The following is a 27481-nucleotide window of genomic DNA, read 5'->3' as shown; positions in this document are numbered from 1 at the left end:
AGAGCCATGTTTTACAAAATGACAAGCGAAGAGTGACAAGAAGGGTATGGACGGGGAAGAGTGCAGCCCCTGTCCCTTCCTCCTACTAACGCGGCAATTAAGCGCCTGCCCTGCAAGTGAGCCGCCGCAGTCATGATGAGCAGAAGCAGTGCCGAAAGACTCTCTCGTACACACAAACACGCACCGGTCTCTTCTTCCGCGCGCATGCACACGCGAGAGCGGAGTGACGTGCGGGCACACCCGGTGTGTTCGGTGCCTTCTATTTCGGCACGCCGGCTCTTTCCCTTTCTGTTACAGTTTTCTCTAGGTCAGTTCCCGGCTGGAGGAGCGGACGCTTCCTCCTCCCGCTATATAAGCGCCGCTCATCCCACCGAAGCATGCCAGTCGCTCCTGCCGGGTCTCACCGCTAGAGATAGCAGCAGCTGAAGCAGCGCAGTGCGCGGAGCGCGTACAACCCGTCCGTCATCTTTGCCGTGTTCTCAAGGTTCGATCGCCTCACCAGAGATCAGCGTCTCGCCGCCACCAAGTGTTGTTTATATCAGCACACCGATTGACACCAACTAGGATCATCATGAGAGGCGTGGTGAGTGTCCTCCGGCCGCTCATTCCGGTGGAGCGGACCTTCCGGTCGCGCTCGTGCACCTTCGACGGACGTTTCCGTGGCGCGTGAAATGAACCGCTAGTCTCACCCTCGGTGTTGTCCATTTGTTTTCACTTGATCGTGTCGAGAAGGCATCAAACAGTGCGCTTAGACTGGTGAAAAGTAAACCGGGTGTGCTCGTACGAAACTCGGCGTGTGAACAACTGATCAGCTAATGATCGAGAAATACTGCTTTAACTTCCAATACAAGCGTATTGTGTTGTGATCCCGTTAAGCAGTGAATTGCCGCCAATTAACCCAAACCATTCTTTGTAAAATGTAGCACTTCTATAGGGCTGCAGTCGTACAACATAGATCTATAATTTTATTCATGAGGTCCTGAACTTCAGTGCTGCAACAAAATCGGGCAAAGAAACCATTTCGTGGGCGACGCATCACTCATACAATGCGACAATGCCTTTGTAAGTTTCTTCACCTTTAGCCCAAGTTTTGCGGTGAACTGGCCTGCACTTGTAGAATTCTAAAGACAACCCGACAACGATGAGACATGGATAAGCACGCAGTATGATGTAGCGTGAGCATTCACCGAAGCACCGTGAACACGACACTTAAGGCACGTTCTTCGGTCTCTCGCTCACGACTACGAACAAGTTTCTATTGAAATTATTTAGAAATTAGTAAGGAATTCCGTTCAATAACTGAGAGCATTCTTCCTGTATTATGGTACAAGCGCCTTACATACTTCTGTATCGCCCTCAGCAAGCTGCTTCAGGCAAATTTTATTTATTCACAATGAGTTCAGTCGAAAGGAATGGAAAGGAACAGGAAAGGAACTGCATCGCTACAGGAAGTCATGTGGAATGATGATCTCAATATTTAGGTGTCCTTAGCAGAGGTTCTTAGCAGAGCGGACCATTAACAGGAAAGGAACAGTACCGCTACAGGAAGCCGTGTAGAATGATAATCTCAATATTTAGGTGTCCTTAGCAGAGTTCTTTCTGCTTTCCTAAGTGAAACCTATCCTTCTTAAAGGGACAACGCCAATCCTTTTAGCTTACATTGTACGTACCAGTGGTGAAAAGTAAACGAAAGCATGTGTTGAAGCTTGAACCGGTGCATTCACTGAACGACAGCCCGATCCTTGAAAGCAGCGGTTCAACGTGAAGCTCGCCTTCACGGATAACTTTTTTGGCCTGCACCAAAAGTGAAGACAGATTTAGACTCTGAGGGTAAAGTTGTAACTTTGGAAGAGTCAATCTCAATGGCATTAAACGTCACTCTTTGATTTCACAACAAAGCTTACACGAAAAATTCAACCACATATCCAAATATGGCACCTGTGCTACCTTGAGGCGCATACAGGGAAAATGCACATATCGAAAAAAAAAAAGAACAGGACGAGTGTACACTGAAAACAATACATAAATATATCTGCGACATGAATGCCTTAGAGGGGTTTTCAGTGAGAAAGTACAATCAAGATCTCCTGACCAGAGTCGCGCCGATAGAACGCTATGCATCACGTTTCAATTCTCGTCTTTCATATGCCCAATAGTTAAACTTGGCTTCACATTGCGCCATTCCTGAAAATAAACACGCATGCGTGTTTATCAAGCAGGTCGCACTTGTAGCCGTAGCTAAATTATAATCCTTTAATCCGCTGTGGTGGCTCAGCATCCTACGGGTTGGATCGCGGGTTCGGTTGTTGGCCGCGATGACTGCATGTTGATGGAGGCGTAATTCAACAACACTCGGGTATACTCAGAATAATGGGCTAGTCAAGCAGCACAAGATGGTCAAAATTATTTGGAAGTCATCTGTAACGGCACCACACAACTTCATTAGCAGTGTCAGAAATTTAAGCACCGCAACCAAGTCATTTTAAGAGGTAATATTTGAAGCATTTTGCGTACGTAAGTAAATTTCACAATTAGTTGACTACTTTAGCATTCTGTATAGCATCAGGATTGGATGAACTTTTTCTTTCTTGTTTACAAATCCTTCAATAATAAGAGCTTCCTTTGAATATACATGTACAGCCATGGCCACGTCTGTGTAAAGCATACGAAAAGCCGGTTTTCGCTCTGCGGGATGAAACTTCGAGGCAGTTTCGGGTTGTGAAGTGCTGTATCAGAAGAATGTGCAGCCTAGCTGTCAGGCTGACCACATCAGGGCCCGAAACTGCCTCGAGGTTTCGCCGTGCGGAGCAAAAACTGGCTCCTCGCGTGCTCTACACAGACATGTCCGCGGCTGTACTTTGTTGTTGTCTTTTAGGCGTTATCACTTCGGCCTACGTAAACATTCACAAAATTCAGTTCTAATTTCATGTCTCTGGCATTATAGTTCAAGAATACAGCACAAGAATCATGGGAGATATAAATACTACATTTTGTCTAACAAACAAAAGGTAATAGAATTGACGCTTAATTCTATAGAACCTTTTTGTTCGCACATGGCCTGTGCCGTTGACTGGCCGCCTTGGTTGGGTCATTTTGTTTTATTAGAACCATTTTTGCAAACAATATTCTTTTGAATAAGGTGCCTGCTGCTAAATTCAGATACATTTTGCTTGCAAGTACCGTTTGCCATTGGCCGACCGTCTTCTCTACTTGTTGTGCGATATGATATTGGAGTGCAATTTTATCTTTCGAACAAATCCAGCCTCACGGCAAACTTCACCTAATTCTGATGGTGGACATGACAACAATAATGATAGCCGATCAACGACACACAATAAGCAAAAACAAGAAGGTTCACGAATGCCCAAGCACGTTCGCACAAATTTCCTCCCTTAGATCAATTTTTTTTGTAAGCAAGCATGCCTGCTAGTCGTGATGTCGAACACACGTGTTTCATTAGCGAAAGTTACTGGCAAATAAGCAAACACACTTAAAAACGCAAATCTTTCTATATTCAACATAACGCTTGTCTTTAAGGGAAAGATATTTAAAGCAAACAGAAATGCTTTCGAACAGGACTGTAAGTGACGCCGCTTGAGCTTATAAAAGGACCTTGCAACACGTTTTCAACATGGTAACAAAACAATGTCGATCAGTTTAAAATGTCAGCTAAACACTATAGCGCAGCACGTGGCGTGGAGTTTACAGTTTTCAAAGACAACTAGAAATCATTCCTTCTTTTTTCTACAAATGCTGCCATATACCCAAATGACTGCGCCACATACCCCTATTCATGGCTCCTGGCTCATTTGAACACATGGAGCTGCATAGTTATCCTTGCCGCCGCCAGATGGATTCATGAGCGTGCTTGAGCACTTGCGATCACACTAAAAGTAAGCCACGCGTTTCAACGAAAAAAAATGAAAGAAAAGGCAGTTCAAGATCAGGACGCGCCCGTGACGTAACATCTTTGCCCCATGTCATTCCTTACAGCATAAGTTCCAGCGTGCTCGTCAGTACAAGAGAAAAGAAGCAATTACAGAAATTGACAAATATTTGAAATTCTACCCGTACATGAAGCATTCTCGAATTTATTCCGGTGGTTAATTCGCGAGGTATTAAACTTCTTTAATGAAGCCCTTTGACGGTTACATAGAAAATTGTTGCAGGGCCCCCTTAATTGATAACCTGATTAGATATATCCTGAATATGACCGGTGATCTGATAGCCAATAGCGAAAAACGGCAGGCCTGCGCGAAGTAAGGAGCACAGTCACAGCGAAAGCTAGCTGGATTAGCGAAATTTCTAGAACTTGTAACTCTGTAGGGGTGACTATACTACAAGTGCGCTTGCAAGTTATTCACTATAGGTCATAAATCATGATAATCTTTGTGACGAAGGCAAGCACTCACTATGCCATTATTCGTCATTCTGTGCAGAAGTGAGGTGGCCGCAACGCGTCTGCGAGGCAGTGTGTATTCGTTTTGTTTATACTGTGGTTGATGGTGGTGAAGAATTATAGCTGAGCCCAATACAGTGGTTAGGAAGCTTTAAACCAAACATTCATTGCGCAATTCGCATGTAACGACGCCTGGTTGTAATTGAAAGGGAGTTTCAAGCACTGGTTGGGCTATGTGGTACAATACTTGAGTGCCAAGCAGAGCTCCCCGGTTCGAATTTGGTGTGATCTTAGATATTCTTTTCCATTTAACCCGATAGAGGTTAGAACACCGGCGGAGGGGATGATGAACAATTAAGGCCACGGAAACGCCTGTTCTTGTGATCGTATAACAGCTTTCACTGTAAAAAGGGGAAGGCTTCATTAAAGGCGAAAGTAAGCACGCGTTACTATCAGGCAGAGATGTTTCGCGAGCATATCTTGTGACAGATTCCAGCGATTAGTTGAATCAAACTTCTGGCCCTCCACTCAACTTTCAAGACTACACTGTTACGCTGTACGCAGCCTTTTCTGACCATGGCTTCGACAGCAGAAAGGTGCAGATTTGTGTAATAACATAAACTTTCCGAAACGCCTCCCTGTGCTCCGAGAGATTCCCAATTGCTGATTTCCGCTTTTTGCAGCAATAGATGAAAAAATACGCAAATGATCATAGCCTGAAGAAGTACTTGTTCATAGCTTATTTTGACAAGTAGCCGATGATTACTTCGAATGTTTTTAGGTTCTTCGAAAATATATCTTCCGAGAAGTTTCTCCTTGCTTTCTCCGAAGACTTTTTGAAGATATATAAAACCGACGAGCACGAGATAAAAAGCAGACCCCACTTGGTTAACGTTTGGAAATAGAATATTAGGAGCGTCTTGAACTGTAGATTTTTCTTGTGTAATTAGCCCAATTAGCAATGTTACGAGGGCTCACAGCATCGCCTACCACAGGGGTTCTCAGGCATATTGGTCCCATTGAACCCTGATAAGCTCCGTTAAGTGCAAAGGAACGTCTCTCTCCCTCCCCCTCTTTCATACAAGCATTTTTCATTCGATTGCCACCACATTCATGCGCTCTGAATTCAAACAAAAGTATAAATGGATAGATAGTGGCGAAACTTCTTTGTTTGTCCTAAAATGGACGACTCAACGTGCCGTGGGCCGCTCCCACGTTGGAACAGGCAGGAAATATTAAACTTTTGTTCACTGGCATGCAACCATAAGTCGGTGAAATCACTCATGATTCGACTCACTCAGACTCACCTAGTCTGAGATCGAGCCATGAGTTCCAGTCTGAGTGAGCCCAAGAGTAATATTCTTGGGAGCGTGAGTGAGTCCGGTTGAAGAAAATTTTCGTGAGTCCACGTGAGTTCAGCCGAGGATGATTGTGGTCAGTCTGAGCGAGTTCAACGTGCAATATATATTTGTTGAGTGAGTCTGAATGAGTTGCACTTTCTTTTGCCGACCTATGCATGCAGCGTAACTCACTTGCCAACTTATCGATCTTCAAGGTAAACAATAAATTTATTGCGCGCGTTTCTGTGATGTCCTGAGATGTGCTTGTAAACAGTTGGGCATGGCTAATGGTGGTTCCTTAAATCGATCGTAACCCCGAGCAAAATTTACTGAGATGAAGCATTGCATTCATTTATTGCAACATGTCGAACAGCAGTACCATCAGCCCGTTTTTGGAATTCTCGACAATAATATATGAAGAACTGTGTAACATTTTTTGAGTACGATGTATTATAACTATCACCAAGAATTGCCGTACGTATTTAATTCTATCTCATGAACAGAATTGTAGGGGGTCCGGAGTCATGGAAAGAAAAAAGATTTCATAAGAAAACTAAGTGACGGGGTTTCACATGCAACACCCATGATCTCATCATGAGGCTCGCCGTAGTGCAGCGATTGCATATTGATTTTGATCCCGTGGAGGAATGAAGGCTATGATGTACGAACGTTCGCACATCGTAGCCTTCATTAAAATACGGTCCCTATTGCAGGCAGTGAAGACAAGAAAAAGCAGGATGAGGTTAGCCCTAGCGTACGTCGGTATGGATGCCTTACATGTGGAGATGGTGATAAACAAGCGAAAGATGCAGGGCGTAGGAAGGGCAGGAAAAAATACTGTGCACGTCGTGGAATTCACTTGCATGAACGCGAAGTAAGTGACGTATACGCCATTCGCTTTTTTCTCTCCTTGCTATCATACAGTGGTGGTAATGAATAGCTTGTAGGTGACGCTAACACTTGCTGTTGCGTCATACTCATATTTTGATTAGCCTGTATGAAAAACACCGTTTTCATTACGCATGCCTTTGTTTTGCTTTGTTTTGTTTGCTTAATGAAAAATGTTTTTTTTTTCTGGCAGTTCGCTATTGAGATAGGTTACTCTACCTCATCACTTCGATGCTCTTCATCATTACCTGGGTGATAGTGAGATTAGAACTAGGATATCCCAGAGCAACAGTTTAATGCTTATCCGATAGGGCACAAACTCATCTTCACAACGCTGACAGACTACAACCTCCCTCTTATCCCTCCCCTCATAGAAACTCTTCACCATACAAACTCCCTCTCATAGAATCAGCCTAGTACATATAGAGATGAGTCATGGTTGTAACATATTGTTGTAACGTATATGTCGGAACATATCTTCGTCCAATGGCAATATCACATTGTTATCGTGCCATCGCATTGGCGTAATCACACTACGTATGATCGTGTGATGCCCACACAGTTGCTTGCCACTCGCATAAAAGTAGAGACAATTCGATGAGCAGCGAAATGTGCTAGATAGTCTTATATACCTGCTAAATGCATTGTATAACATTGGTTACGGCATATGGCGAATTGTGGATAAGATTTTATTTTGGCGTTCGTACTTATCTTCTGCAGTCCTCCTTGTTACTTCACAATGTAACGTTCGCTTTTGGGAGGCAAACGTTACATTCGAGGCATAAGAGGTTCCTGAAACTTGTTTGCTGGTTTGTTCATTCTACAGTCTATAGCACCCTTATTTGGGCTGTTGACCCGAACGTCCCAGGGTCGATCCCGGCCTTGGTGGTCGCATCTCGATGAAGGTGAAATGGTAGGAGCCCGTGTAGTGTGCGATGTCAGCGCTCGTTTAAGAACACCAGATGGTCGAAATTACCGGAGCCCTCCACTAACGCGTCTCTCATATTCATATCTTGGTTTTGGGACGTAAAACCCGCATATTGTACGGACGCCTCATTTTGAGTGGACGTATTTTTGGAATTATCATATTTAGTGTCATGTGTACACCATGTGTATCACGTGTTTTGCACTTTTTATTTAAAAGATGGTGTCATTCCAGTAGATTCATCGGATTTTCAACATTTCGTACACTTGGGCTGATACAGTACGTTAGTTATTGCACATGTTTCGTGCAGACTACTTGAGTTAGCCTGACAACCTGAATTGATCAGTTCGACCAACTGATTGTATTCTTTATTTTTTTTTCTCGTTTTATACAGTGCACTAGAGATATTACCTTAACCAGTATCTGACCCTTCTGTATACTCGCTCATAAGCTTATTTAACTCCTGTAGCTGTATTTTACATGCACACTAATGGTGAGAACTCAAACCTTTTACTGTATTGAACAGGGCACAATTACTTCGTGATGTAATATTAAAACATATTCGACGGTGAACTAGTCTAAGCAATATATGCCATTGAGAGTTTTCCGTGTTAAGCGTATTTTGGCACAGCACTGAATAAAAAAGCGATTCTACGTGTTCATATACGTGTAAGCGAGATGTAAAAGGCATTGTGACCAGGGGTCAAACTAACTTCCAAAATCTGTATTGGCTGTCATTGCTATTACGAACAATACTAGAGCAAGGCGTTTTAGTGAATGCGAATAAGATTGTCATTGTTGAATTTTTCTCCTGTTTTTCACAATGTGCGTGCTTCAATTTATCTTGAAAATATGCCCATGCAGCTTGAAGAACTGTGTGGTACTCACGTCGTTTGGAGCACTTGTGAAAGCATGAGCCCTCAAAGCGACGTGGTCTTGTGCGTGCATCTTTGAGAAGATAGCCGTTTCAGTGACACATGTACCTAGTGGTGGGAAAGCTATATTAGAATTGTTGATTGATTGATTAATTGATTGATTGATTGATTGATTGATACGTGAGGTTTAACGTACCAAAACCACCATATAATTATGAGAGAGGCCGTAGGGGAGGGCTTCGGAAATTTTACCACCTGGGGATCTTTACGGTGCACCCAAATATGAGCACATGGACCTACAGTATTTTCGTCTCCATCGAAAATGCCGCCGCTGCAGCCAGGACTTGATCCTGCGACGTGGGGGTCAGCAATTTAGTACCTTATCCACTAGACCACCGCGGCGGGCTGATATTATAATTGTTGAACTATTAGGACTGAATATCACAATCATGAAGAAAAGATTAACGTAATACCATTAGCTGAAAATAATGCATTTTACCGAAAGGTTCATTTCGCTTTCAAGGATGGCGTCCTCAGATCATTTTCCGAGAAATAAATCGCTAGTGTTTGAAGGAGGTCAGCCAAAGGAAAGCATCTTAAAGTTTATGCGCCAAAAAGGACACTGCCACTTGCGTGAACACAACAGCGTTCTACGTGCGTCTCTATCGAAAACAAGATGAGATCCTCAGCACATCAGAAAGAAAAATAAACCAAACGGAAGTAGAAGGAAGAGAGGGATGCATTAGTAAACTTAGAGGGATAAGAATGTCCCATGCGTTCAGAAAAAGAATAGATAAAAACAAACAAATTTATCGATAAACAGTGTGTCTCGTTTTCCGTCTATCTGAACTCTTTACGTATATTCTTCCTCGCGAACAATATCAGAAAGAAAGGTAAGCCATTTTCACAACTTCGAGAGCAGTAAAGAGTGACCGGTATTCTCAGTAGAAAGAAGCAAAGTGCGCCTTGTTATAGAAGCGTCTTGCCGCGAGGAAGCACCAAAGCGATAACAGCCACCGTTGAACAGGCAACGCGAAGGACAGCGCCGAGCAGCAGCGAAAACAAAATTACCAGAAAGGAGTGGCAAAAGCAAACAAGATGGCTTGAAAGGTTCCTCGAGAGGTCGTCGGCGAAAATTGGCCGCCAAACAGCGTTAGGAATGCGCGGCAGTCTGCAGCGAGAAACGAAAGCGCGTCATGATTCTTCTTTGTGCGGCTCTCGTCTTGGAGCCCGTGCGGAATAAGGACGGCCGGCGCGTGCTTGATGGTGTTCCCCTTCGCCCTGCAACAACCACCTCCATGGCCTGGGGCGCCCGCCATCCTGCGAGGAGCATCGGTTCGCCACCTTCCCTCCCTCCAACGCGCATTGCCGACTCGCGGTGATAGAAAAAGATGATGGTGGCGCGTTCTCTTTCGGCATCGCAAGGTGAAGGCCGGCGATACGCCAATCACGCAGGGTCAGCGACTCCTGCATCGCGTACCACAACGTGCGCCTGTGGAAGAGGGGGTTAGCGGAAAGTTGGGAATTGGACAACCGCCCCCCCCTCCCCCCAACCCATCGCGGTTGAACAGCCAGGACTTCGCTTCCCCCCTTTTGCGGGGTCTTGAATTTGGGTTAGCCGCAGACCAGCGAATCTTATGCAGATTCACACCTCGCTGTTTAGTAGCGTTGCTCTCACTTCTCTCCTCTCTTCCATTCGTGTTGGTTCGTTACTGTCCGCTGCTCGCGGCAAGGTGTTCAAACGAGCCGTGCAATGGATGCCGCGCTGGCGCTGGAACCCGAAACGAGTTCTCCATTTGGCGTAACACTATGTGAAAATAGAGGGGGGTCGCACCCGGCGTCCCGTACGAAACGGCTGTGGCGGTGATCGGCGCCAGCTTGTCAGCTGCCCAGAGTTGCGATGGCTCGCGGCGCGCCTGACTCTCGTCCAAATGTGCCATTTAGAGTGATACCATGACCGCGGCATCTATTATTTAGGAATATCGCCAGTCATGTGGAGCGATGCCTATCGAGATGCGCCAAACAGTGTTCGCAAACAGTCTGTCACGAACGGGCTGAATATCATGGCCTCGATCGGCCCAAGATTGCGCCTGCCAATAAGACGCGCCTTTTTGTGTATATGACGGCCCATTCTGCGCAGGTTGGCCTTCTCGAATCGGCCAGCCGCCATTTTCGTCAGGGCTGCTATGCTGCCGCAGTGGTCGACCCATTCACGCCGCATCGGGGGCCGGAATTTGTCAAAAGCCCGTAGTGCGTAAACTCCCTCACCGCTTGTGCTCTCCCCAGCAGATCAACTGGAGCATATCGCCCGTGCCCGTCTATAGCACTCAATCATAGAGGTGTGCTTGCCCTGCGATTATTGAATCGATCACGTATAGGAGATTTGCTGGCCTGGGTTCGATTGCGAATGAAATGCGCGAATTTCTACCACAAAAACCCATGAAAGAAATCAAATGCAGAGCATCCAGCTTACTCTGACAATCAAAACACGTCCGCACGTTTTGCAGCCACGGCGAAATTTTCCAGCCCACTTGCTTAAAGAAAGGCGGAAAGCTGTGGACCATCTCCCCGAAGGGAACTCTATATTTTTTTATATGTGGGGTTTAACGTCCCAAAACAACCATATGATTATGAGAGACGCCGTAGTGGAGGGCTCCGGAAATTTCGACCACATGGGGTTCTTTAACGTGCACCCGAATTTGAGCACACGGGGCTACAAAATTTCCGCTTCCATCGGAAATGCAGCCGCCGCAGCCGTGATTCTATCCTGCGGGTGAGCAGCCGACTACCTTAGCCACTAGACCACTGTGGTGGGGCCCTAAAGGAACCCTGATGGGATGCGAAGCAGCAGTGGGGTGCACGGCATCGACCTGCAACAGGGGTCGACACGGGTGCAGGAAAAACGGTTTGAAGCGAAGTTCGGTGTAGCGTTTACTAGAGTAAATATTTGTTTGAAACGCAAAGACGCTTGCGTTCGGCTTCCCTAGCTCGCGCCTCGTCGGTGTTAACGTCGCCATTCGCCAACGCGATCGGCTTCTCTAATGGCGCATTCACACTAGGCCTCGAAGAGAACGAAACCGGCGAAACTCTTCGGAAACTGACTCGTATCGCCGCCCAAGTGGCCGGAAAACCACGCTGCTTGGCCGGCGCGCAAGAATCGCTCCGAGACCAATTTTCCTGCCATGCGAAACCGCATCTGGTTTCCTCTTCACAACCTTGGCTGCGCTAGATCAAACCAAGTGACCTAACCAGCCAGCCGCAGATTCAACATGGCGGCACAGGCGTCAGCGGTGGCTCGCGTCGGCTCAAATCGCAAACTACCCGTGCAGCACGACGAAGCTTGATGACATCGACCAGGACGCGTTCATCGAGGATGACAGCCTGACTTGAATTACGATCGCTGAAAACTCTGGAAATAGACGGTGCAGCGGCAGCAAGTCAGCATGCCCCAACATGCCTGACTTTTGGTTGCAGCCGGTTGAAACCGCACCGCGGCTGCCGGTGCTTTCGCTTGTATCGTTTCTGCTGGCGTATCTCCCGGAACAACGTTTAAAAGGATCGAGTTGTTTCTTTTCACTACTTTGTGTCAATAACTATAATACTAACTTGGTATTAGCAGGCAAAATCGAACTTAATTTAGTAGGCAAAATTGAATTAATTCTCAAAGTAGCAACGACAGCAGCGGCGGGATGGGGCAAAACAAATGTGAACAACATCGACGCGTGCAGTCGAGGTTTTCCGGCCGCTCTGGCGTTTTCGTTTTCTCTCACTACCCAAGTTAGAACCCTCGCCGATTACAGAAGAGAAGATCCTGGGACCTTGGCCAATGGCTTCCCATACGCGCAAAGCCACGAAAGCCCTCTTGTACTTTTTAAGGACCACCAAACTTCACGACCGCTTGTGAAATAACTGTGCGAGGCCGTGCTGTGTAGTCTCGAGCTGACTATTTATGCTTCTCTTTCTTACTCCTCTTCTTTTCTGTCTTTTTCCGTTCTATTATTCTCCTTTTCCCCCACCCCAAGTGTAGGGTAGCCAACCGAGCCAAGCTTGGTTAACCTCCCTGCCTTTCCTCTCTATTTCTCTCTCTCTCTCTCTCCATAGTCGGCACTCGCAATGCCGACGACAGCCGGGAAAGGTACGCACACACTAGCAGAAAGCATGCCGCATGCCGTTCCGCCCCTCAGCGAGCAGGCACTGCACCGTGCTCCCGGCCGGGCTGCAGAAATTAGGTGCCGTTCTCCTCTTCTAACCACTACCACCACCGTCAGCGAGATCTAGCGGCAAGTAGTGGCGCGCTGCCCACATTGTCAGCACCGCGATATTCTCGAGGCGCGCGCAGCGCGCACCTTTTGGCTCACGGCTTCTTCTCGTCGACAGATGTAGAGAGGTGGCGCGGAACAGATGATACCCACGAGAGAAGAGGGCTCGAGAGCCTCGAGTGTTGCGAGTGGGAGAGAGGGTGAAGATTGCGAGAGCTGACACGGGGAGTGCGCGGCAGGGGAGAGAGAGACGTCACCGCGCATTGCTAGGAGTTCGCTATCATCGAGCAAGCTAGAGCCTTAAATATTCTTTCTTAGCTGTGTGCCGCGTCGCATCATAGTAAATTCATTGATAAATTAATGTTCGTTGCTTTTTACGTGACAACGTAAAACTATAACTATAAATCGAACTATAAATCGTGATCACTTCGTGCTTTTTTAGACTGTTGACGCGAAGGCCTCGGGATCAAATCCTGGCCGCCGCGGCCGCATTTCGATAGAGGCAAAACAATACAAGCCCGTGTGCTTATATTCAGGTGCTCGTTAAAGAAGCCCACGTGGTAAAAATATCAGGAGCAACCCCCCCCCCCCCCTCTATGGCCTCTTTCACAATCATATAGTATGTTTCGGAGGTAACACCCAACAATTATTTCCTAAGGCTGTTGTCAGTGCTATAGCTACCACTCTTAGCCATTCAGCCCGAACTGCAGCATTATTTTTTTCTTTAGGTAGGGGTAGGATGATTGTTCCCGTCAAAGGTGTCGCGAAAAGGCCGCTTCTAAAACAACAATGCGGAACCACCGGCAGCCATACACGCTAACCAGGCGACGTCAGCCGAAGTAGAGAGACCTGCATGGACACTTTGCCTGTCGAGGTACGCCGAACTACACAATACCTGCACGTGCGCGTGAAGTATGCTCATTGGCATCTTTGCCACACGTGAACCTCCTCTACATTACTTAAGCTGACGTCACCAATGCGGAACCACCGACAATGCTGCCGGTTATTTCGCATTGTCGTTTTAAAAACGAACTTTCCACGACCCCTGTAACTCCCGGTGAGCTTTGTGACAACGCACAAACATAAACACAACACTCAAGCCTCTTGACATTTCAGAACGTCACTACAAAAATAAAGATCACATTGAAAGACAAAAATTTTTGGTATATAGTTGTATTTTCGACAGATATTTCACAATGAGGGCAAAATTTGGCAACATCACCCTTTTTACAGAATAAGCACTCAGAGCCATGTACACTTGAAAGCTTAAATTTTATTTGTCCGTAAAATTAGGATGATTACAATAAGGCATGACATATTTCTGGATTATTTTGGGAATAATTTATATATATATATATATATATATATATATATATATATATATATATATATATATATATATATATATATATATATATATATATATATATATATATATATATATATATGTAGCAAGCTGCGCTGTATATAGCATCTAACTTGGAACGGGAAGAATATTCCCGTATTCGTTTGCTCTCGTTCTATTTTTACGCAGCACCAAAAGCTTGTTAATGGCTTCACCTTAAGACGAGAACAAGGCCCTTGTGATAAGCAACAAGAAGCGCTTCTACAATTCATTAAGGCGTCTGGTCTGAATAACTACCTTTTATGTTAAGTACGGATCTGCTACTACGTCGGCGGCAACAAAAGTGGTATTTCACCTCTTTTTTTAAAATACGAATGCGTCTCTTAGTCGGGATATTTCAGGCATCCGGTGTTGACCGTGCGTTGGCAGGTGTTATCTCTCCGCTTTCTATCTCCCATTGCAACAGCCGTGGGCGCGCGTGCTTATCCGCGCCCCTAGCGACGGGAGCATGTGGTTCGAGAGAGTGTAGGAAAGCGTAGGGTCCGTCACGGAGAAAGAAGTATTCTTGCTCTGTGGGTGCAGTGCTACACCACTCCTTCTCTCAACGTTCGCTCTCTCTCCTCCCTGCGCCCAACTTTTCCGTCCGCTCACGCCTCACTCTCGACCTTTCGATGGCTGGGCGCCTCTCAAGAACACCCACAAGTGTGTGCTCAAGACGCCGCTGTGAAACAACAATGTTGAGCAAGGAACGCTGTTTTGTTCACTTCATAGTATTTTTTAACTGTCCACGCTAGCTACTCGAGCTGGAAGCGCGTACCGCGTTTCTCGCGACATAAAAATGCCACGTGCGGCGAACGACGCTATAGGCTGTGTGGTGTAAGAAAAAAAAAAGAAAAACGCCAGGCCTGCGCGGAAGGTGAAGCACAGTCACAGCGAAAGCTAGACGAGCAGCCTTTCAGAGCCTTTTCTAACCACTCACTGCTGCGAGCATACTTTCTGGGTACCCACTACAGCATTATTACTGATAATTTCTGAGTAGTAGGCCAGAATTTTTTGCTTTGCTTTTGCTTTGCTTTCCTAGATACATGGCACGTACCCACTTTGGGGGATTAGCCAAGAATGCAACGTAGAGATTGTTAAATGTTATTTTAGGTAATCTATGAAACTTATTACCAAAATTAAAGAAATAAAATGGCAATAATACTTGAAATATTCAATTTAACTACAAGTAATATGCTTTTGAGCCTGTATTCCAGACTGCCGTAATAAACTGACGAGAATAATTTGAAAACATGAGTTTTCACTTAACGAAATGACGAAGAATTTCAGATACCAGATTAAAATGGTACTCGTTGAGTAGATATAATGAAATTACACACGGCATCAAAGGCATCCTTGTGGCAGTATCCCAAACCTGAAGCACCAAAGCTTAAAACATTTTCCTATGATAAGGTCAAACCAATTTTTGTAAATAGAGTAATTAGATGTCAAGTTCTGATATGAGAATATCTTGCACATGACAAAAAGTAATGAGCGATATTTTCCAGTTCTCCGCAGAATTGACAGAGTGGTTATATCGTCAGACTAGTCATGTACCAGTAAAATTTTAGTGGGGGGTACGACAGCGAAATCTGGCGATCATCACTTCTGACTGTCGAAAATGGCTTTACTGCGATTTCTATGGATATTTTAGGTGATTATATTCCGTCCACGTGGTTATTGTTTCTATCCTATCTGTGTGGATAGCTGATCTTCTAAACCTGATTTCGGTGAAGTGTTCTACGACCGGTAAAAACTGAATTATTGGGAGATCTGGTGATGAGCGGGCTAAGGCGTCGGCCATTTCATTTAATGTTAACCCTCAGTGTCCTGGTACCCGTCCTAATTTCAGGTACTTCAGCTTATATGGAACTAAAGATCATAACTTCATGATGGCACGAGAGGTATGAGAAGTTGTAAGAGCGGTGCATACTGAGAGCGAATCAGTTATTATTATTGCTCTGTTCTCATTCCTCGGAAGTTTTCGCAGTGCCATGATGAATGCCATTAGCTACGCCTCAAAAACAGGAGTGAAATCGGGTAGCCTCACGGCAAAGGACCAGCCAAGTGATTGGGAGACTATTACTACGCCTGCCCTTTCCTCATTGACAAAACCATCTGTGACTATTATGTTACGTGTCTGTGTATGCTGCAAGAAATCTGCTAGCCTGTTCTCTAAGAATTTGCGGGATTGATATTCAGATTGTGGAGAAACGATCTTATCATATTCTATATTAACAATTTGATTTTAGGTATCAGATACAATTACCTCACTAATGTTGACATTTATACGTGTCAGTTTCTTTTGTACATAGATTATCTGCGGTGTATGAAAACGAGGCCCATGAGCGAGAAAGAACGAATCGCTATCCTATCCTTCGTCATTTTTCTGAGAAGCGTGGTATCCGCTACACACTTGTTGAAAATTTTGTGCAATTTTTTTATTCAGTGGCTGATGACGATAAATAAATAGGCCGGAAGTGAGTATGCGCCACAGTTAATAGTCGATAAAGAACAAGTTTTATAATGGGTTGGAGCATTGGACGACCCACTCGCTACGCAACTCACATTGTGTGACGCCTGGCTGTTCCGTTGATGTTCTACAACGCTTTAATAAGCATATTAAAATTTACAACTAAGCAAATTCGTGAATAAAGAAAGCAAATTTCGATGCCATTAACATTGAACTGTCCACTTTCCTTGACATTTTTCTAGACAATTTCGACAACCGTACAGTTGAAGCTAACTGGAACTTATTCCTGCGAAAAGTCGACGAGCTAACCAACAAATACATCCCGCTTCGCAAAATCTCTTCGCATGCCAGAGCTCCATGGTACAATGCCTACTTAAAACGTCTATCAAACCGCAAGAAGCGCCTTTACCGTAAAGCGAAACTGCTGCCCACGAACGCTCGGTGGGTTGCATACAAAGTAGCTAACAATTCCTATGTATCCGCTGTCAAAAATGCAAAATCCAACTTTTTCCAGAGTACCTTACCTCGCCTGCTTCTAAACAATCCCCAAAGCTTTTGGCGTGTAATTAATCCAAGCACGACTGAGTCAATTAAACTGCTGGACCATAATGACGAATCCATTCCCGACAATGAGTCTCCGGTTGTTCTGAATAGGTTTTTTTTGTAGTAATTTTGTGGTTTCTTCCAATACATCTCTTCCTTCCCCAAAGCTGCACGATTGTTCACTCACGAATTCAATTATTATTGACACTCGGGGAATTTCTAAAATAATACAGTCACTTGAGCCCTCTTCAAGCCCTGGTGTCGATCTTATAACTTCTAAATTTCTTCAAGGTACGGCCTCGTATTCTTCAATTCTTCTTACCAAACTTTTTCAACAATCCATTGACAGCGGGTCCCTACCCATCCAGTGGAAAATCGGTAAGGTAGTCGCCGTTCACAATTCAGGTGGCAAAGAATCTCCTTTAAATTACCGCCCTACATCCCTTACGAGCATTCCTTGTAAAGTCTTGGAGCATGTCTTGTACACAAGCATCGTAACGTTTCTCGAATCCAACTCATTTTTCACGGATGCACAACATGGTTTTCGAAAGGGATTTTCATGTGAAACCCAATTACTGTCTTTTACACACCAGCTTCACCGCATTCTTGACCGTCGCTCCAAAGCGGACTGTATTTTTTTAGATTTTGCAAAAGCTTTTGAGAAAGTGTCCCATAATCTCCTGCTCCTGAAACTTAGCAAACTTAACCTTGATCGTGATGTGTTCAAATGGCTGGAACACTTTTTGTGTGGCCGTACACAGTTTGTTGCAGCCAACTCATATAATTCCCCAGAATGTTCTGTTAATTCGGGCGTACCGCAAGGGTCAGTCCTGGGCCCCCTCTTATTTTTAATTTACATCAATGACCTCACTGATTGCATTTCATCAAACATACACCTGTTCGCTGACGATTGTGTGATATTTCGTGAAATTAACAACACAGGCGATGTTAGTATTTTACAAAACGACCTTAACGCTATTTCAAACTGGTGCAGTCTTTGGCTAGTGAACCTTATTATTAAAAAGTGTAAAGTTTTACGCGTATGTCGAACTTCAACCACTCCCGCCTCGTACCATCTTAATAATGTTCTACTCGATTGTGTTTCATCCTACCGGTACTTAGGTGTGCACATTACTTCTTGCCTTACCTGGTCCGTTCACATAAGCAACATTATTAACAATGCAAATCGTATGTTAGGCTATCTTCGTCGCAATTTTTCTTCTTCACCTGCCTCTCTAAAACAACTGATGTATAAGAACTTGGTTAGAAGTAAATCAGAATATGCTGCTTCAGTTTGGGATCCCAGCATGGTTTATCTGATCAAAGCCCTCGAACTGGTCCAAAATAACTCTGCCCGGTTTATCCTACACGATTACGATCGAACAGCAAGCGTTACAGCTATGAAAAACTCGTTGCAGCTGACTTCCCTTTCTTCTCGTCGTAAATTTTTTCGCCTGTGCCTTTTTCATAAAATCTTCCATAACAGCCCCCATCTTCGTGCTAATCTTTTTCTTTCACCGTCCTACGGGTCCTCTCGCATCGATCATGCGCACAAAGTTGGTATACCGATATGCCAAACAAGAACGTGCTCAGAATCTTTTGTCCCACGCACCAGCAAAGACTGGAACCAGCTTCCTGGAGCGACTGCTACGATTACTGATTATCAGCTGTTTCGCGCTGCACTAACAAACATTGTAAACTGAGGTTACTTATGACGTGTGCCTTTTTCGTTTTTTTATGTTCTTGCGTGTTCTGATGTGTTTTGTAGCTAGAATTGTATACTAAGGTTATTTAAAATATGTACACTAGATCTCTTTTGTTCTGCTTTTGTGTCCTAACTTTGTTATCAGCTAAAATAGATTATTCAGTAAACGTTGAATCCTGTACTCCCCTTTACTCACCTTCTGAATCCATTTTTTGTAAACCCTCTCCCCTCTTCAATGCCTCTGGCCCTGAGGGTACAATAAATAAATAAATAAATAAATAAATAAATAAATAAATAAATAAATAAATAAATATTAACGTAATTTATTTCCTGACATCAAGCCTGCTTAAGCTCAGTTTAGACACGAGTCCCAAGTACTGGCGTGGCTCATTGGTAGAATACTCATTTGCTGGCACGAAGCGGACCCGGGCTCGAATCCCATTGTGTCATTCGTGTTTTTTTATTTACCGAGGTCCAAGAACTCGCTGTGCTAAATGGTAGAATACTGGGCAGGCACGCTGCGGAACCGGGTGCCATTGGTGTGTTTGTTTTATTTTTTAGTTTTTTTTTCGTTCGATACTTGCTGCGGACACCGGCGGTGGCGGCGGTGGCGGCGGTGGACAACTCATGTGCCGCCCGTGACCCATGTTCTGATCTCACAACAGCTTTTGCCGTAAAAAAAAACATTTTTCATATAACGCTGGGTTCTCACGTGCGAAACGCCGTTATGGACGCTACGCAATGCATCCGCATTTCCTCACGATTCCCATCGGGGAGGTGGGGTATTTTTTTCCCTACATTTTTCTCCTCGTCCCTATAGCCCACGGTAGCCAACCGGGTTTAGACCTAGTTAAGCTCCCTGTCTTCCTTTCATCATCGCTTTTATTCTCCCCTCCCTCCTTCTTGACAAGGTTTATGCCCATTAGGACTATGTTGATAGCATTCATAAAGCCCCGCCGTGGTGGTCTAGTGGCTAAGGTATTCGGCTGCGGACCCGCAGGTCACGGGATCGAACCCCGGCTGTTCCGGCTGCATTTTCGATGGATGCGAAAATGCTGTAGGCCGCTGTGCTCAGGTTTGGGTGCACGTTATAGAACCCCAAGGGGACGAAATTTCCGGAGCCCTCCACTACGGCATCTCTCATAACCATACGGAGGTTTTGGGACGTCAAAATCCACGTATCAATCAATAGCATTCATAAAACTGACACCTATGCACTTTTCTTCGCAGTGCGTAGCTGCCTGTTGGTTATGGCGGCCACTGTACATTGATGTACAGCGCCGGGTGAAATCTGCAGTCAAGAGAATAAAATGTACTTAATTGCGTTTGACGAAACGTTGCAGCGAGAGCCCTTGCATTGCCTAGGTCATAAATGGCAATTAAATAAAGATCCTGAAGAAAACACTTCCTTTACTTGATTATTTCACTAATATCAGGAATAAATATACAGAGACCATACCGCCAACTAATGAGGACATGCAGATATTTTAGCCTAAAAGATGGCTATATATAGTACACAGAACGTGAGGACGGCCGTTCCTATACAAGAAAGGTGACGCGAGAAGCAACTCGCGGGCGCACCCTTACTCCGCGTTAATGGAGCTGGGACCAAGTCTTTCGTAAAAGTTGTTGGGGCGGGGCTAAAAATTTAGGGACACCGGAGCAGGCGAATTTTTCATCAATTGCGGAACTTCATATCTCCAAAAGTATACGGATCTTCAATTGGTTGGTTGGTGCTCCATTTAATATTTTCTCTTTGATGGCCATTATTGAAACTTGGTATGACCTCAGAACTTATTTATTCTACAAAACGTGCTCGATCTTACAAGCCTTAAATAAAGATGTGATCATATAAATCATCTCATACATCACTGATAACGCATCTAATGAAGCATGCAAGTGGCATTATGGGCCCATGCACAAACCTAACACTGAAGAATTAGAATGCATGCAAATAACGGCTTCCATTGTGTTATAATTACAGCTGCTGTGACTCGGCCTCTAATGAATGCAACCACCGTAGTGGGCGGAGCATCCGCAACAAATGCGAAAGTTACTAGTAAGGAATTCTAATGTCACCAAGGAGCCCACTGAAGCAACAAAAATATATTGCGATGAACGTAGTCGGAAATAACCGGGATATGTCTTGGTCTCAAAAAGGGCTGCGACAGCTGCATTTAGGATGCAGGTGAAAAAGTCTGAGGCCACTGTGCTTAGATTTAGGACCACGTTAAAAAAACCCATGTGGTCAAAATTTCCGGAGCCCTCCATTACGGCGTCTCTCATCATATAGTGTTTTTAGGACGTAAAAGGCCTCATTATTATACATGTTATTATTATTATTATTATTATTATTATTATTATTATTATTATTATTATTATTATTATTATTATTATTATTATTATTATTATTATTATTATTATTATTATTATTATTGTAGTAAGACGGTAAGTTGGGCCAGTTGGTTAGGATCCATCGTGAACTTATTATTGGTCTCAAGCAGAACACATCAATGACTGGCAAACATCTGCCACTAGTAATTTTTCAAAGGCAGGTGTTATATGGCGCTCGTGTGGCGCTATGTTGTTACTGAAAAGTCTTTTGTTGCCACATACATGTCGGAGGCCACGGACATGCTCCCACGTAACTACAAGAGGTCTGCCTGCATTTGCCCCATTGGAAGCCTGGTTTATCACTTGGAATGCACCAGGTAGGGTATAACTCTTCCTGGAATTGAATTATTTCGATCTGCAACGTACATCCATATGCTGCTGAGGAGGACGTCGTCACACCTGCACGGATGGCTCTGCAGCAGTGTTGGCTGTGTTGGGGGTACCAACACAGCCAACACCGCCGCATCTCTCATGGCTGTGTTGGGGGTACCGTATATATGCGTCACTACTTTGGGGGAGCTTCAGTGAAGCTGTGAAGAAAGACGCAGCTTTAACCTTCGCTTGCAGATAAATTGGTTGAGCTGAACACTCACCAAAGCTAGATATCTTTTCAGCTAAGTGGCGTTATTTTTTCGTGGATTATCTGTGCCAGTGCATGTCCTACATAGAAGGCTCTTCGAAGCTTTCCGGTCTCATTGAGGTGCTATATTTGTTTAGTGCTTTGGTGTTTTTTTGTTTGTTTACGTAAAGTGTCTCTCGGGCGAACAGTGCATGTTATATCAGCTTTCATTATACCCATCTCGATTACAATCCTGCAGGTATAAAACTAAGCAAGTCTCTCTCGAATTCATTATAAAGCCTATTGCCCTTTCTCAATCAATTTTTTAACGGGGACTATGGCTTCGTGTTTGTCTACCTGTCCGAGTTTTCTCATCTCGAAAAGGGCCTCATATAGACTTGATAGAGAGGGGGGAGGGGGCTGCGTGCCCTTTGCTTCTCCACGTCTTCGTCTACTCTTACCTAACCCCAGAAAAGTTTAGGTGTCCGCTCAACACTGGACATCTACGATCTCATCTGTCGTCCGCAACAACAATAACGGCTGCAACAATGCTGTATCATTAATCGGCCGTCTTGCTTCCCACAAGTACATGACGATTGCCGCTATGCACAAATACTGATTCAACGCACGTGTAGTACAGCAGCCGGAGCAAGGAATTTATCGGACTGTGTGGCGGAGCATCATTTTACGTTCACCCTTCTTTGTCAAAAGGCAGTTGTACTGCGAGCCATGGTTCGCAAGACCGCGTGCGCAGTCAGAAGAACTGAACTAATAATTTACCGCTTATCAATTCGGTTTACGTGGCCATTCAATACGAAAAGCAGAAGAACGCCTCGAACTATTATAATGACTATCTCCATTGCTATGACATGAATGTGTGTTGCGTGGTGGTGCAACTGATTGCCAAACTAATGTAATGGCTTCACTTAAGGAAATCATTGCTCAGGTGTTTTATTTTCTTTAATGTGAAAAAAAACACCTTCGGCTACATTGAGCGTATCTATCTATCTATCTATCTATCTATTTACCTACCTACCTACCTACCTACCTACCTACCTACCTACCTACCTACCTACCTACCTACCTACCTACCTACCTACCTTCATACCTACCCGCCTACCACATTTAGCTCTTCTGGTCGCTTCGATAATGGTATCGATGCCAAAATTGATATGACATAACATGACTGTATGACGAGTATGGGTGAGTAGTCATAACATGAAAATTACGATGTGTATGTCATGAATGTCAAGATTTACATTTCATGCTCTTGCGATGGATTCTTTTACCAAGACATACTGCAAAACTGGTATGGTATGGCATCACTGCATGACGAATACAAGTGAAAGACCTTAACGTGGAAACCATGACATGCATTTCACATAAGTCATGACTACACACCACACTCATGGTGCTCTCGCAGTCGTCTCGCAAGCTTTACATATACCAAATTTGGTATTATGGCACGTGAATAGATGACGATGGTATGTCACAGGTGCAAACATGATAATCATGAGATGCGTGTTATGTAAGAACATGACTACATGCCACGCTTATTATGTGCTCCCGGCCGTTTTGCTAGCTTCACATATATTAAATTTGGTATTACGTGATGTGAATGCACCGCGAAGGTAAATGAGACTTGCAAACGGGATAATCATGGTACGCGTGTCATGTCAAACATGACTACATGCTACGCTGATAGCGTGCTCGTGCCTGTTTCGCTAGCTCAACATATACCAAATTTGGTATCACATGACGTGAATAGACGACGAATGTAAATGATACGTCTAAATATGATAATCATGACATACATGTCAAGTAAAACATGACTACATGCTACACTCATAGCATGCTTGCGGCCGTTTCGCTAGCCTCACATATATGAAAATTGGTAATGACGTGACGTAAATGCACGACGAAGGTCGTCTATTCACGTCTAAACATGATAATCGTCGTGTTGATTTTAAATGACATATCAGCCTTCCTCACTCGTGCTTCACATATAAACGATTCCCAAGGTACTTGGGATCTGCTAATTTTTTCAAGCAATGTTTACCTGGTCAGGTGATTGCTATGTGATTGATTAGTTAGGATAAATTGGTTCTCTTTTCTTCTTTCTCTTGATTCTTTCTTTGTTCTTTCGGACAATAACACGATGAGCTGCACTTCCCATGATGAAAAGTGCCCCCCCCCCCCCCACCAAAAAAGCTTTAACGTGGTTTTCCACTGCCTCCAGGAATGGAGGCACCTCACCTGGTTTTTCACTGCCTGCGTGACTCTGTGATTGATCACCAATGGGCAAGATACAGTGCCATGTTATGACGTCATCATGATGCCTTAGTGACCCCACAAATGTTGGCGATCTTTGATGTTGTGAGGACGTCACATGGGGGTGAGGTCATCTCCTGATGATGATTTTTTTCATTCCTCTTGTTGACGCCGCCGACACGGGATGCTACTCAGTCCTCGCGTTTGACGAGGTATTTAAGAATTGCGCCCTAATAAATACACAAATAAATAAATAAATAAATAAAACCACCAGAAAAAAGTGCATATTCTTTCTGAGCTGTCGCGAGACGCTTGAGCCAGAAACCAGAACTGAAGTCATTCTTCGTCCACGATAAAAAAAATGAAAGGAATCAAATGGTTATGAGTCGTAATCTGAATAAAACATAAGACAACAGTAACCAGTACTGTTTACATACTCCATTGTTTCTACTTCATACTGTTGCTGCTGGCTTGAAAATACAACCACTACTACTTTCTGCAGGCACTGGCTGCCGTGTGCCTTCTGGGTGCCCTGGTCCGTATCGAAGCCGGCGGCGGCGGTTACGGGGGAGGCGCCGTGGCTGTCGCGACTCCGGTCATCACCAAGACAACGCCCATACTCATCGCTGCATCCAAGCCTGCACTCCCGAGCATTGGCCACTCTGGTCACTACCTCGGATACGCGGGCAACGTTTTTGAGCAGCTGCTGAGGTTCAGCGGACACTATGGCCTGCCCAGAGGTGGTGGTGGAGGGGGCAAAGGTACGAGCCCACATGGGCTGGGTAAATCGAGGAGGAAGTGGATCCCCCAAGAGAGAGAGAGAGAGAGAGGTCACCCCGTCCAGTTGCGTGAAGCTTGAGCACACCCTTTCATTCAGAAAGACACCCTTCACTTAACCCACGATGATGCCCATAAACTTGAAAACAGAATCTTACTGCAAGCAAAATTAAACGTCCGTGTAATCAAGACAACGTTGATGAAGGCAACATTGTCGTAAAGGTAACGTTGATACACATGAGTGAATGACACAACGGGCGGCTCTGAATAGCGGTAGCGCGTACTCTACATCAGGTAATTTGAACACGCATCTCGGTAAAATCGACGCTGAGCAGTCGATGCAGTCAGCAAAGAAGGCTCGTTCAGCATTTTTAAGATTACATTTTCTCCAGGCTGTTAATAATATCAGTCACGCTGGGTGGCCAATCCTAACAGTAATGGTGACTCTGCGGCCTCCGAACCGTGGTTGAGCCAAAGACGAAGGGCAAAAAGAATGAAAAGGGAAATGCTAGAAAAGTAGTCTCGTGGCTCGTATTCGCAAAGAGAGAGAGAGAGATAAATGAGCGCTACAATAGTGAGCAAAAAAAAAGATGTTCACGTGCCATTGTCGACAGTGTCTGGCCATTGTCGAAGAACTATTACCTATACAAAAAAAAGCTTTGTGAATTAGGCATTTCAGAAATGGTTCATTAAAAATATGCTCTTCATTTCTGGCGGGTCGCCTTCCCTGTTATGTCCAACATGAAGATTGGCTAGAAGTTTCACTTCCGAAAAATTATAAAGCAACTGCTTTTGTAAACATGGTCTCAGCTAGCCGCGGTATTCACAAAGAGCTCTTAGCTGTTTCTACGAGAACATATCAGTCAGTCCTGTTGTCGCTATTAGCATTTGCAAAGAGTCTAAGCCTGTGGAAGCATTTACGAACGAAAAGCTATGTGAAATCAGCCTAATAATTTCCATCTTGAACGGTAGACAAGGGGAAATGAGAAAGCATTCCGTCCGAAGAGAGTGGTAGGAAGGTTATCCAGAACAAATATCTGGTCAGAGTACGAAAACATGCCACTTTTTCACACGATCGACTAGGGGCCTCCTCCTATCCTCGATAAGACCAAATGCGCGTTATAACAGCTGCTCTGGCCGCGCATGGCCAGATGGATGACGAACGCTGTGAGGCGACTCCGCTGCAAGGCGAGAGTTTTACAGGCACGCGATTCTTCCGGCTCCCTTTCTTTGTTCGCCAGGTCTACTGGGTGCGGTCAGTCTGCCAGTGTACAGTGGCAATCTGGTGCTTGGCCATGGCCATGGTGGTGGCGGCGGCGGCAGAGGCGGAGCCTTCCTGCTTGGCCATGGCGGCGGCTTCGGCGGTGGCTCCCTCAAGACCTACAAGTTGGCTCAGAGCTCGTATGGCATTCCCGTTGGCCTGCCCGTCAGCTTGGCCCATGGATGGCACTGACACTACGGGAGCTGGCCCTCCCGACCATTCCTCAGCGTGAGTGTGTACTCGGACTATTAGGTGCTACCAGCACGCTCCCGCGTTCATGTGACGGCAGCCCCATGATTAGACGACCCCTCAGGTTTGAATATCTAAACTAAGGACACGTGAACGGGCAGGAACAATGAGCAGGCAGTTGAAACACTCACGCACAGTCATTCTTCAACTTCTACATATAATGTATGCTCGTTCGTCTTTGAAGTTCTACTTGTGCGAGATTCACGTAGGGTTCTACAGCTTGTCTCTTTTCACTGGTACCTACGTTATCGGTGAGTGAGGCTTTTGATTAGACTCCACTGAGTAGCGTGGTGCCGGTACTTGTAAATAATGTCTCTCATATACTTGAGATTACTTGAGTTCCAAATTTGATAAAGTCAGCTTTTTACTGATTCCATCAGTATATGAAATCTCCCACTCAGTGAGTGAAACTTTGGCCTTCTCATTTACGTTTTCTGTATAAGAATACGGCTCTGAGTAAAAACTGAGTACGACTTAGTTTCGCGTATGCTTTATTTTTGCATGTGATAGCCTAAGTCAAAGTTGGGTGAAGCTGAAGAAACGCGTAGGATAAACAGTTTTAAATATCGCATATCACATGAAGGCTGCGCTTATAACATGTAATATTTTACAATTTTTTTCAAAACTCTAGGCACTTTCACTGTCTTGGGGGGTGTCATGTAAAAACAGAATTTTAAAATATTATGAAAGCACGTGGTTGTGCGCCCACACAATGAAAATGAACATTTCAAATATAAAAGAAGTCGCCGCTTTCATTGAACAAATCTGCTTGACGAGATGTTCTTTAATCGAGACACTAAAGCGTTATCTTACATGACTACCACAGGAAAGATACGTAAACTGTTAAGGCAGTTCCTGCTGCAACTTAATTTTGACACACCACTAAACACATGCCACCATAAACACATCATCCCGGACACATCAAGACAGACACAGTATTTTTGCGCCATTATTATTAGAACCAGTAAAAACAGAGCCATAACCAATAAAGTTTGATGACTAACGTGATTTAATATGCTTTATTATACATTTATATTTTGTTATTTTCATTGCAGGTAACGAATGGCACATCAACCATCGCGAATCCTCGAGTGGACACTTGTACATAATGTTTCACATTACAGTTCATTACGTTTTCCTCTTGTTCAATAAAACACGTTTGATTTTTGCTGTTTTAAA

The 27481-nt window shown here is 44.6% G+C and overlaps 1 protein-coding gene across 2 annotated transcripts; it reads left to right on the top strand.

Moving 5' to 3' along the window:
- Positions 1 to 359: 359 nt before the first annotated feature.
- LOC119175531 (uncharacterized) lies at positions 360 to 27481 on the top strand. 2 transcript variants are annotated; one of them, XM_075878110.1, is made up of 5 exons: positions 360 to 583; positions 21417 to 21502; positions 24518 to 24776; positions 26034 to 26281; positions 27358 to 27481. In XM_075878110.1, the coding sequence occupies exons 2-4, from the start codon at positions 21494 to 21496 to the stop codon at positions 26243 to 26245; spliced, it is 480 nt and encodes a 159-aa protein (XP_075734225.1). In that variant the 5' UTR covers positions 360 to 583; positions 21417 to 21493; the 3' UTR covers positions 26246 to 26281; positions 27358 to 27481. The 2 variants fall into 2 exon arrangements, with proteins under 2 accessions (XP_075734225.1, XP_037282349.1); XM_037426452.2 differs by lacking the exon at positions 21417 to 21502 and having other exon boundaries at positions 361 to 583.

The sequence above is a fragment of the Rhipicephalus microplus genome, chromosome X, assembly GCF_043290135.1.
Source record: "Rhipicephalus microplus isolate Deutch F79 chromosome X, USDA_Rmic, whole genome shotgun sequence".
NCBI classification, from domain to species: Eukaryota; Metazoa; Arthropoda; class Arachnida; order Ixodida; family Ixodidae; genus Rhipicephalus; species Rhipicephalus microplus.
Note: the sequence above shows the minus strand (reverse complement) of the source record. Positions and strands in the feature narration are given on the sequence as shown.